General features: G+C 37.2%; 1 protein-coding gene across 1 annotated transcript in view; it reads left to right on the forward strand.

The window, feature by feature from the left end:
- The first annotated feature begins 4,934 nt into the window (after nucleotides 1-4,934).
- LOC108685086 overlaps nucleotides 4,935-11,329 on the forward strand; it is a 39,482-nt gene continuing 33,087 nt past the window's right edge. Inside the window, exon 1 of the mRNA XM_018189725.1 lies at nucleotides 4,935-5,109. Within this exon, the coding sequence (XP_018045214.1) occupies nucleotides 4,935-5,109 (175 nt within the window). The remainder of the gene's footprint in view (nucleotides 5,110-11,329) is intronic.

The raw sequence follows: 11,329 nt of genomic DNA on the forward strand, positions 1-11,329 counted from the left end.
GTATTGTCACAAGTAAAGGTTTTCACCACATTAACATCTTTCTCATAAGATGCCTTGATTTGAGCATCAAATTATTAAATTGCTTCAATTAGATTTGTGTGTATTACTACAGTAGTTAATTGCGTTTGTAAGTATGAAAAACCAATTCGTGCGCAGTTCAAATGACATATTTGATATATAAATAGTTGATATATAAATTCACCCATCAATTCACACATCATTATGGAAATTATTCAAGCATCCAGCTTCGATTGTTATAGGCTTTAAACTCTTATTTGTTGTATATGTACACATATACGGTCTTAATAAATCGTTTATTAAAGTATTTTTATTCAAAAAATTGAATGTAGCAAGATTATGACTTTTACATAAATGAGTTGCACAATAATAATAAAATAATTAAAATTCAGTGTTTAAAATTATATTATTTGTGATTTTTTAAAACAATGCAAGAATTTGATAGAGCCCGCATATGTATAATATTTACATTAGAAGTTATTAGAAAAGATGAATCAATGAGCCGTCTTTAAAAATCAGTGTACAGATAGAAATTGCCATAATTACTGCTTTTTGGATGGCTATCGGAAAACAGTTTTTTCCGAAAATTTTCTCTTTTTTCCAAATTTCCTCCCTGGATGCATTTTGCCGAGAGCAGCCAGCCCATCGTGGGGGCAGATTGCACTGTTTAGCAGACCCGACTGGAAACATTTGCCACATGGCGCAGCTGCACAGTCCACGAGACCGCGATGCCTGTTTTCAATTCATTTTCCGTTGAATTTTCCCTTTCATTCGATCGATACGGTAAAGACAGAGGACAGAGGAGATACTACGACCTTCGAAAGTTGAAATACGAAAACAACTCGACGAGTAAACAGAGAAACGAGTATCTTGTTTTGAAAAATTATTTAAAAGAAAACAATATTTGTTTTGTCAATTCTCTCGTACACGAATGCATTGTCCCGTCTGGTAATTAAATTTTGATACCATTTTTTTCAATATGTTATTTCTACTTCAAGATGACTCTTCCTCTGCGCCATTTATTTTAACGATCATTTCTTAATTTTCTTACATACAAAAATTTGTATAATTTATATTTATACAATTTATATTATATTAAACAAACATTCTTCAAAAAGTTTTAAGTTTCATATCATCTAAAAAAAATACAAATGACAGTATGACTGTTCTATGTGCAATCTTATAATGTAGTACGTTAATTATTTTTTTATAGACAAATATGTTTACTACCGTAAATACGTACAATAAGAATTGAACTAAAGCCTTTAATTGATATTAATTTATAAGACATGCTATAAATGTAATTGTTTGCTTTTTACTCATGTTTACTTACTTGATCAAATTCTTCAAGCCGCTTCTATAAGTAACTATATAGGTCAAATGAAATTGTGTTATGAATTCGGAGAAGCATAAAGACAAAAATTAGGAAAATTAGAAACTAAAATTTTTTATTTCTCATAAGTGTTTTAGAAACTAAAATTTTTTATTTCTCATAAGTATTTCATCAATAATAATTATTTTATAATATCCAAATACTAAACAGAGATAATTCACTGGTAAATGCAAGGATGATTGCACAATAAGATCTTAGCAAAAGATCGGAGTTCAACACACTCACAAACGGACACATTCACAAACATTTATACTTCATGAACACTCATATACATTTTTGCGAGTGATAATATAATAATGTACAAGAAAGAAAAGGTAGAATATTTAAAAAACTAGAATATAATCTGAAAACAAGGATAAAAGTGAGGCAAAAACGCTGACAGAACATGTGCCATATATAATGATGTAATATCAGTCTGCTGGCGTTGGAGTTGAAGAAATTTTTCACGAAAAAAAAAAGTTCATTAATATTTCTTTCTCTAGCTTCCCGCATTTCTCGGATAACACGACATTATGACGTTTGTGAATTGTAATGCGGACGATGTCATTGACGTCACAGTAATTAAACCGCGGTCGCTGGCGGCTCGCGTTCTCGCTTCTCGCTAATTAATCGTAATTTATTAACGACATCTTTGCTTGGCGTTCGAGTACAGGCAGGTGAATAGAAACAACATGGGCGCGGTTTCTTCCTTTTTTTCATTCTCTTCCATGGCTTCGAACATAGTACCCTGACCCTGGGCACACGGCCAGCTGTCTCACTCCACCCCTTTTGTAAGAGGCACACACTCTAAGAGTGGGATTTGTCTATCCCTGCGCAGGCAAAGGAGGAAAGAGAAAGAAAGAAAGAAAGAAAGAAAAAGAGAAAGAGGGAGGAGAGAGAGAGAGAGAGAGAAAGAGAGAGAGAGAGAGAGAGAGAGAGAGATGGTGCGCAAGGACGGCAGGATCGTCGGGCGAGAGAAACAGGACGAAGAAACTTTTGTGGAGCCCGCGGAATAATTAGCATGCTCTCCTCAGCAGCCTAATTTTAATGGAACACCGACATACAGCGTTTCATATTGTAATTCGGCCTACATTGTAGCGCGCTCGCACGGTCTTGAATATTATTATCTACCGCATTTCCTCCAGCGAAATCTTTACACACGTTGTAAAGTATCATGCATATCATGTGCACTACTTCTCAATTGAAAAGCATCCTGAAGAAATTTAGACAAAAGATTTCTTATATGAAACATTAACTTTGTTTACAATAATTAAGAAATTTTCGCGATATTGTAACATTTATGTGTGTATTCAAATTAACTTATATGATATTGAAATAATGAATAAAAATTTATGGGAAAGACAACTATTTCATTCAGAATTCTCATAAAGTTAGGATAAACTTGTATTTATTAGAAATATGATACAAATATGATATCTACAAATATGAATTAGAACAAACAATAAGAATCACAAAAATACATTATTCCTTAATTGAAATTAAATATGTTGCGTTCTCACTTTTCGCTAATTTGTCAATAAAATTAATGGATACTAAAAAATTAATTTTTATCGCAATTATAGTTTGTTCGTAATTATTAATATGCTGAAGACGATATGCTGGTGAAAATTTTCATATAAAAAAATCTTTGAGACTTATTAAAATATTTTGGCTGTCTCTTTGAAATGCTTAACGAAATATATGTTTTAAACTTTCGATATTTAAAAAAATATATTAAAAGTATCTACGCACCATTTCTCACAAGTTTTCCAAACAACGATTTTGTGTGTCAAAGATTTTTGTAAAAATCTTTCAAGGACCTAAACGATTTTCCAAAAACACCCGGTAGATTTCTGCAGATCTAGCGTAGAGGTACGAGTGAGGACACACATGTGTAACGTATTTGTACATACGAGCGCACATTCGCAGTGTGCGCGCGATTGGCGCGAGGCGAGAGGGAATGAAAGAGAAAGAAAGAGGAAATCCGCGAGAGGAAACGAGTGAGTGAGTACGCAAGCACGCTCTCGCGCTCGCGTGCACGCATGGTAGGCACGCATGCACGCAGACGGAGCGCGTACTCGGCTGCGAAAACCGGCGTGCGAAAAGCAGCCAATAGTGAGCAGAGGCGGGAATCGGTGGGGTCACCCACGTGGTTAACGAACAGCCAATCCGCGCTCTATCGCTGGTGGATTTCGAGTTGGTTTCCCGCTCAGTACACCACGTTTGCGTTCGCGCACGAGAGAGACGAAAAGAAAGAGAGAGAGAAAGAGAGAGAGAGAGAGGAGAAAAAAAAGCAGGAGGTGCACGCGCGAGCAAGGATAGCCACGAATTCGCAAAAGAAGGAGAGAGAGAGAGAGAGAGAGAGAGAGAGAGAGAGAGAGAGAGAGAGAGCTAACGATGGCAGAGGAAAAAAAGAAGAAGAGAGACGAGTTTGCATCGTGTCTCAACTGCCCCTCCCCCCTGCCCTGGGAGGCAAAGGGGTGAAGGAAAAAGACAGAAAGAGGGGCACAACATGCCGAACGAGAGAGCCCCTTGGACATCGCGTTCGTGGTCTAGCTAAAGAGAGGAGAGTTTGGAAGGAAGGTACGTCGTCGTCGCAAGAAGAGCGAGAGAGAATGAGAGACGGGAGAGAGGGGGGGTGGGGGAATTCCTTGGACACTCCGCGAGTCGAGGGAAAGAGACAGAACAGACTTGGTGAACGCGCGCGTCCCTTAAACTTGGAGCAATCGGGGAGAGCCATTTCTGCGAGGACACGCCGGCCGGTCTCCATCGTCGTCGGTTTCTGCGATCGAGCTGCTGACGGACAGCCACCGGAAGCGCGTCAGATTCGCGCAACAGCGCCGCGTTTGAGTTGTCAGAGAGACAGACGGATAAAAGTAGAGAAAGAGAGGGAGTGAGAAAAAGAGAAAGAGACCGCACACACAGTCGTCGCCTATCCGCGGATCGAGCGACTCGCAGTCGGCCAGTTGAGGCGCGAGGAAGCCAGCAGCGGAAAACAAAAGAAGGAAGGTGCCAAGCCCGATCGAGGACCGATCTCGTCGCAGAAGTCGTCCAAGGACCCCGTGCTCTCTCTCACCCCGTGCATTTTGCCTCTCGCGTGTGCAGCCCGTGACCCACACGCGATCCGCGATCTGATCCACGTTCGTGTCCGGGATTCAGCCAACAGTTATATCCGCGTCTCGTCCCAGTAATAAGGATATATCATCGGATCGGACGCCTGCAACTCCTGCCGCCGATCTAACCCGCGCGATTGCTCCATTATCGCCGGTACCATATACTCCGTTTTCCTTCCACATCATTCAATCATCGTCCTGTGATCGTCGCGATCCCTATCGTGTCGTGTCCGCGTTCAAACCACTGAACTCCCGCCGGGTCCACGTAGACCCCGAGTCTACGACGAGGTCAGTACTCGGGGAATCGGGTACGCGAGTCCGCGCGCACGCGCACCGAATTCGTCGTTTTCGTTAAACCTAATACACGTGACCGAGCCGCGTACTCGGTGGAAGCCGGCATCATAGCGTCGAGAAGCGAGCAGCCAGCCACCATGTCAAAGCTCTACGTGGGCAATCTGCCGTCAGATTGCAACGAGAGCGCTCTCAGGCAACTTTTCCAGGAGCACAGCTTGGCATGCACCACGATCCTGGTAAAACGTGGCGGCTACGCCTTCGTCGACTGTGCCGATCAGTCCACAGCCGATCGGGCAATCGACAAGCTGAACGGTGAGTTGCTCACATGAAATTAATTATGCTAACGCTGCTTTAATGCTTTCGATTATACATGCTTTATACATTGCTTTTCCTGACAACAATCCTGACAACAACGACAACAAGGACGGCGGTGGCCAAGAGAGGAGAGAAGAAGAAATCGAAGAAGAGCATCTGCTTCAGTTTATCGCTTTGCCAATTATTTGTACTAATAAAACGTTTACCGCTTTGCCATCTTTGCTACTGCTTTTTCCCTCGAGCTTATATAATTTTTCCTTAAGCTTATAAACCATAAATATTAGTCGATTTGTTAATTAATATTTATTTATAATAATGTCTTTGTATCTTAGCGCGAAGATGAAGATTCTAAGGAAATCTTTAGGAGTTGCCTGGATGAGCGAACTAATGTTGAGTCCTCTGCTTTATCCTGATCCTGATCCGTATTTTCCTGTATGCTTAAAATGCTGTTGCTGAAAATGAATCTCATTTACAATGATATTTAACACGCTATGCTTCATTTAAACGCTTTTTTGCTAGATCTTAAGGCCGAGTACATGTAAGAAATTGCGAGGCATGCTTCCAATAGATTTTCTAAATGAATCTAGAATACGAATGTTTCATTAAGCGTTTCGAATGTTTCAAAAGAATAGCCAACATCTTGGCAAATCCCTTGGCAAATCCCTTGAAAGATTTTTTGTGAAAATACATATCTGTCAGGTTACTGTCACGTCGATAATTAACCGTCAATTTTTTTCCGACAGACGACGCGCTTTAACGTGAAGTTGGAGGAGATCGAAATACTCTCTCCGATATGTAACAAAATAATGACTGTCGATGTGACAAACAAAACTGTCGATATTATCATCATAGAATTATTAAAACAAAGTTGCTTATGTGCAAATTATAAAATTCTAGTTACCTAAGTAGAAATATTAAACACAAATTAGCACAACGTTAGAGTGATTGACAATTAGCGGCTTTATAGGAATAATCTTACATTTTGTGAAGAGAAATTTAAGGACTTTTGCATTAATGAAAACATTAATTCTTATTGCCACAACTTTCATCTACTAATATTTATCAATAACTAATATTTAAAAGTACAAATTTTGTGACCAGTGAAAAGAGATTTAACAATTTAAACGACTCATTCGATCGTGTTGGTGATAAACGGATAAATAGTGATGTGTAAACGAATATAAAAAATGTTTTTCAATATCACTGTACATATTTAAATCTCTTTGGCTTTATTTATCGTTGGGACGGGATTGAAACTTTCCGAATAATCAACGTGAAGTTCATGCGACGAGCGAATTTATGGTGCAGAATTAGGATATCATGAACGCGCGCGAAACTGACGTTATATCTCGCACGACCACCCATTTCCTCCATGGCTCCATTCATGAACAACGAACACGAGATTATGTTTGAGAATAGCTGTATCATCAATTTCGGTTTCCGCCGAAAAAAGACGATTCATTCGCAACCACGAAGTTTGAGTGTCCTCGACACGCGGCACTCAAATTCTTTTCCATTTTATCAATCATATCGTGCTCCGACTCGCGTTAAAAGATCCGATGAGAGTGTCAGATCCAGAAAAAGTGACGTATCTTATCTCGTTAAAGTTTATTTCGAAATCAAACTGCTGTACGATTACCAGTAGTAATATTTCAAAAATTAACTCTGAGAATAAGCGCACGTTCTGTCATAAAATATATCTTGGCAGCACAATTTATTGACACAATATTGACACAATGCTGGCCCGATATTGGTCCAATGTTAATTAATATATTGCCAATAAATTGCTACTAGAATATTAATTTTTAATATCTCAAGAATTAGGACGACAAAGTTACACAAAATAATCTTATTAAATTAATTAATGAAGAGAATATAATATAATACATACGATTATCGCTTCGATATTCATTTTGCTTCTAAATTAAACGTCGAAGAAAATTGTTAAATTAAAGTATTTCGCCAATTACCTTAATTTTTCTCGAAATAGGGCGAGACAATTTCATCTACACTCTACCTTCATAAAAAGATTTATAACGAATTCGATTGAATGCACTCACTGATGTACATTAAAGTGTGCCATCGTACACAAATTGTCATAAAAATATGTGCTTAATATAAATATAAAAACAAATTAAACTTCAATACATTTTAAATCCTCAATACATTTTATTGTGCCGTTATAAAATCTGTACTTTGTAATTCGAAATATTTGTATTTTATTTTTACACAGATTAAATCAGTGTATAATCGTTTTAATATGCAATAGCGTGTCCAATTAAATTTGTTATTATCCACGTGGTAGGTAGCATCGCAAAATGGCGCCAGTTATGAAGCGACAAGGTCACGTTTGTATGCTCGCCTCCGCGATAAGTCGCTGATAATCGCACGCGTCGACCAACCGTTGTCGATCGCTCCGATTACGGGTCTGACTCTTCCCGCCAAAACGAAAGTTACGTGCACACTCGAGGGATTTATCTGGTAAGACGGTTCTCGGAAAGCAGAACGTTCGAATAAACATAGAATAGCGTTTTCTACTTTACACCTAAAATTTTCGACAATTGCTTTTCAAAAAATTATTTCTTCACATAAAGGAAATTTTGTAAAATTTCTTTTATATGCCACATTGAAAAAAATATTGATTTAAATTTTGAACACCAGAAGTAGTTAATTTTAACATGCCTGCTTTTTATTACCATAATAATTACCAAAATTTCTATTAAAATTTCTATTAAAAAATTTAAGTAAAATATTACAAACAACAATTGCAAAGCTCTGTTAACATTCGTCTCGGAATAAGACTTTAATATCTTGGCTTCTGTCCATTGATGTTACTTTTCGAGACATACAACGCGCAAAAATTGTCTGCCGAGTGGAAGTTAACTATGCGTGACGAAACGTCAGACGGCTGAACGTATCCGTTAATCGCTAGACTGCCGGCGACTAGAGTTAAAACGACTATTCTACCCTTCGTTCAAACCTCTAAATATTGTTATCTTTAATTATTGTACTTTAGCTTGAGAATTTCATAGAAAATATCTCCTATCGAGAAACTAAAAAAAATTAACGCTCATATGAAACATTCTTGGAAAACATTAATTCTTTTCTATACAAGAATTTATTTATAAACAAAATTAATAACATTGTTATATTTTGCGGACCAATTTAAAACACTAGAAAATTTCTATAGCTTAGATAATACAAAAGATACGTTTTTTCAATGAACACATCAAATCAAAAGAAAGTCAAAATGATTGTTTTATTACAAAATTTGATTAGTAACGTTAAAAATTATTTTTAATTATTCAAAATAAAATAATTTTTATTTTTCGTTGACTTATGTATGTGTTCTTTGGATTGATCCAAAAGAGAGAGAGAGAGAGAGAGAGAGAGAGAGAGAGAGAGAGAGAGAGACGATTCTCTGTGAATAATTTAGAAAAATTAAAACAAGATATTTTACAATCTGTACATTTCGTATTTTCACGTCGATCTCTATTCATGCCAGCTCGTCATCTCGGTATGATCCTGACGATCCTGACCTAATGTTCCCGACTTATCCCATCGATCGTGAGAATTTGGACCGGCACTTGACTTGGAGACTCCGAGTCACGCCCGCACGAGTAGTAGTCGGTCGGTCGGTCGGGTTCTCCCGCAACCGAAGAGAAGAAATGTGGTCAAGGTCGTGAATGGTCGCGCGCGCGCGAGCACGCGTGACGTATGAAACTGCCTCCATCGCCTCTACCGCCTCCGCCGCCATCGCGACCGCCACCGTCATCTTCTCCGAGGTTGAAATTTACATCGCGAATAGTCGCCAACCTCATCTCCTCAGCTCTCCTCAGCTCTCCTCCGCCTCGCCCGCCGAAAAATCGGTTAGTCACACTCGTCACGTTCCGCGGCCATGCCTGGTATCCAGATCATAAATTTCATTGACAACTCTGTAGCTCTTGTGCGTTCTCGCGCCCATTGGTGGCTATCTCATTACTGCGTGTTAATGCACGCATATGTACGCATCGCGTCGAAACGTCGTTTAAGAGACCACGTTTCACCCTTGAACTTCTCTGATGAGAAAACGGTTCAAATTAATCCTCACCGACGCGAAAAAGTCTCAGATGTTGGAAAAAAACTTAAAATTAAACACGTATCTTTTTTTTTTCGAAGCAACCTTGTGAAGTGAAGGCGATATATTCGATTCTGACTAAACATCGTCGAAAGACTAAGATTGTTACTTTCAAATAGAATTCTTATGATATTATTAGATAAGATTTTCGAAAAAAATATCTTTAAAAAGTATATGAATTTTTACAAATTGTTGGTATGGATAATTTTAACATCACAAAACTTTAATTTGAAAAATTTTTTTCTCATATTTTAATCAAATAGAAATTAAATATTTTCGTTTTTTTCAAGAAAAGGAAATGATATTGATTCTGAATTTGCGAAAAATTCTTCTTGAAATATTTCTCTGTCGCTCTACAATTAATAAGATACATTAAGTGCCAAAAATTTTACGTTGCTTTTCTTGCTGGGCGGTTTTCTTGTACCTATATAATCTTAATTATATAGAGTAATACAATTTTGAATGAGATAAAATTTAAATCCAATTTTTGAGATTTAAGTTTGATTGTTTTCCTGTTTGGCGGTTCCCTTTAGTATTTTTCATACAACGAGATCAAGGTTATTAAACTTGAATTTCGAATTTGGATTAAATCTTATTTCGTTCAGAATTATGCCATGTTTAAAATTTGTATCATCTTATCCTATATATAGAGCGTGTGAGGGTTACTTAGAAATAAGCTACAGGAAGGAGAGCCGGGAGCCTCTTGGATTCGTGGCGAACGTGGCTTTCTCTTTCTCTCTCTCTCTCTCTTTCTTTTTCTTCTCCCTCTATATTTCGTTAGCAATACGGTCGTTGCTTCTGCAGCGTAAGGGCCGATCCTTGGATACAATGCCGCGCGAAGAACGTTACCGACGAGCCGAGGCCAGAACTAGTTTGGTAGGTTGTTGAGTTAGGTTTTAGGAGAACTCTACCAAAGCCGCAGTCTAATCAGGCTTTAGGCTTGCACGACGCTCTGTCTAGCGAATGATTGAGCTGTGTGCTCGTTCACGTCGTTTTAAAATTGCGAGTATACCGAATTGCGAATTATAGATACTTTACGAGTATATCGAAACGCGAATTATAAATATTTGGAATCCATATATTTTGAAGTCGGCCCTATTAATTAAATATTAATAATAAAATTAGATAATATTCTATTTCGGACATATGAATATATTTTACGAAATTTTATTTTCAATCCGATACATACATATGTTTATGTATACAATAATCTCGAAAGATAAAAAATGTTGTATTATAAAATATAATTATGAATAATTATAACGAAATTAATACAAATCAATTAATAAATTAAACAGATTTATTTTTCACATTTATTCGGTCATTTTCTGAAAATTATAACTATCTCAGAATTATTATCCGCAGTACATTTTTATATTGACATATCAAACATAAAAATATATTATGGACGGATTATTTCTTTCTTCTAATATGTAAAAATATATTTGGTTGTTTACAATAATTCACAAATATCATCTCATCTATAGTCTCTCTTATTCAAGAATCTTTTGGCAACACATGAAAATGTTTTCAAGAATTTTCTTAAAGGTCGCATTTTCCTCAAATTCCACAGACGATGCAGTAACGCGCCATGTCTGCATGTTCGTGCACAGCATGCGTCTTCCTCTTTCACAGCCGGCATTCGTGCACGCCATTCTGTTCAGTACGATCTCGAAGACACGAAGCCTAAAAGTCAGTGCCGAGACGCCAACAGGAAGCTGCCACATTCTTTCATTCCGGCCGCCTCTTATTGCTTTCTTCTTTCCTTGTAATACACCGGCTTGTATCGAATCGATCAGTCATTCCATTATATCTTATAATTTTTGCCACGAGATTTATTATTTATCAAGAAGGCTCAAAAATCACACTCAAGATAATTTCATACGAAAAATTAAATTAATAGACTCGATTGAAACATAATAAAAATAAAAGGAGGCTAAGAAATAATATCTCAAAATAATATCATATGAATCATATATTTTGTAGTCTCTATTTATTTTTGCATGTATATACATATATTTCCCCTTTAATGCTAAACATTTCTCTGCAATATGTCTTAATTTTGTAAAAGAAAAAAAAATATATAATGTATATTATATA

The sequence above is a fragment of the Atta colombica genome, unplaced genomic scaffold, assembly GCF_001594045.1.
Source record: "Atta colombica isolate Treedump-2 unplaced genomic scaffold, Acol1.0 scaffold146, whole genome shotgun sequence".
Taxonomy (NCBI): domain Eukaryota; kingdom Metazoa; phylum Arthropoda; class Insecta; order Hymenoptera; family Formicidae; genus Atta; species Atta colombica.